We start from the raw sequence: 1,465 nt of genomic DNA on the forward strand, positions 1-1,465 counted from the left end.
TATTTTAAATATTTATTTTAATAATATATTTATTATATTTTATATATAAATATAATAAATATATACTGTATATAATATATATTTAATAATATAATTTATTATATGTATTTTAAATATATACATATATTTTTAATATATTTTAAATATTTGAGGCAAGGTCTCGCTCTGTCACCCAGGCTGGGGTGCAGTGGCAGGATCATAGCTCACTGCAGTCTCAAGTGATCCTCTCACCTCAGCCTCCTGAGAAGCTGGGATCACAGACATGCACCACCACACCTGGCTAATTTTTTTTTATTTTTGGTAGAGACAGAGCCTCACTATGTTGTCCAGGCTGGTCTTGAACTCCTCACCTTGAGTGATCTGCCCTCTTCAGCCTCCCAAAGTGCTGAGATTACAGGTATGAGTCACTGGACCCGGCTGGCGTTCTAGCCTTGCCTGTCCGGCCACCTCCTTACCCCTCACCGGGTCCTCTCTGTGTCCTCTCTCCCACAGGTCCTTCCTGTTCATCCGCTCAAAGGTGCTGAGAGCCAACCTCCAGGCCTCCTCTGGCCCGAAGTGGGTGATGAGCAGCTGGGCCATTTCCAGGGGACCGGCCGTCTCCATGCGTCCCCAGGGGATCTTGCCTTCTCCCAGCTCTGTCACGGTCCCCAGGTATAACTTGAACTTCTTCAGCTCCACAGCCTCGAGTTCTTCCAAGTAGGTGGACAGGCGACAGAGGCCGTCCCTGCCTGCGGTTTGTAGCATGGAGGTGCCGTGAGCCCCAAAGGAGAAGACCTGGAGGCTGAGATGTTCCTATGCACGGGACATGGGGCGACCCCAGCACACCTTCCATTGCATCATTCACATGCAGCGGGCGGAGAGGCTGAGCCAGTGGTTGGAGGATTGAGAGAGGGAGGAAAGACCTTTTGCTGAAATAATGCTTTCTCACTTTTCAGTTCCCTCCTGCCCTGCCCCACTCACCAATGGGTGTTCTGGGTGGAGAGGAGGAAGTCGTGGGGAGATTAAGAAATCCTAGGAGCCACTTGGCTGATGAAAAAGATTTTCACTTCTGCTGTCTCTTCCCGGCTCTCTTGACAAAACAGTCGCTCTCTTTCCGCCTTCCTCTTGTTTTCCTCGTTTCATCAGTGTGTGTGGTAGAGTGTATTATCAAAACTGTGACTGCGCCTCTTCCAGGGAGAATTTTTATTTTATTTTATTTTATTTTTGAGACAGAGTCTCACTCTGTGGCCCAGGGTGGTGCGATCTTGGCTCACTGCAACCTCTGCCTCCCAGGTTCAAGTGATTCTCCCACCTCAGCTTCCCTCGAGTAGCTGGGATTACAGGCGCCCGACACCACACCCAGCTAATTTTTGTGGTTTTAGTAGAGACAGGGTTTCACCATGTTGGCCAGGCTGGTCTCGAACTCCTGACCTCAGGTGATTCACCCGCCTTGGCCTTCCAAAGTGCTGGGATTACAGGCGTGAGC

The 1,465-nt window shown here is 48.9% G+C and overlaps 1 protein-coding gene across 3 annotated transcripts in view; it reads right to left on the reverse strand.

The window, feature by feature from the left end:
• NLRP12 (NLR family pyrin domain containing 12) overlaps positions 1-973 on the reverse strand; it is a 33,106-nt gene extending 32,133 nt beyond the window's left edge. For 2 of the 3 annotated variants that reach the window (XM_032171685.2, XM_032171684.1), the window contains exon 1: positions 456-744. In XM_032171685.2, coding sequence (XP_032027576.1) covers positions 456-744 — 289 coding nt within the window. Of the gene's footprint in view, positions 1-455 lie in introns of all 3 variants that reach the window. The other variant, XM_032171686.1, reaches the window with a different exon arrangement.
• Positions 974-1,465: the final 492 nt, after the last annotated feature.

Source organism: Hylobates moloch, unplaced genomic scaffold (assembly GCF_009828535.3).
Source record: "Hylobates moloch isolate HMO894 unplaced genomic scaffold, HMol_V3 SCAFFOLD_12, whole genome shotgun sequence".
NCBI lineage: Eukaryota > Metazoa > Chordata > Mammalia > Primates > Hylobatidae > Hylobates > Hylobates moloch.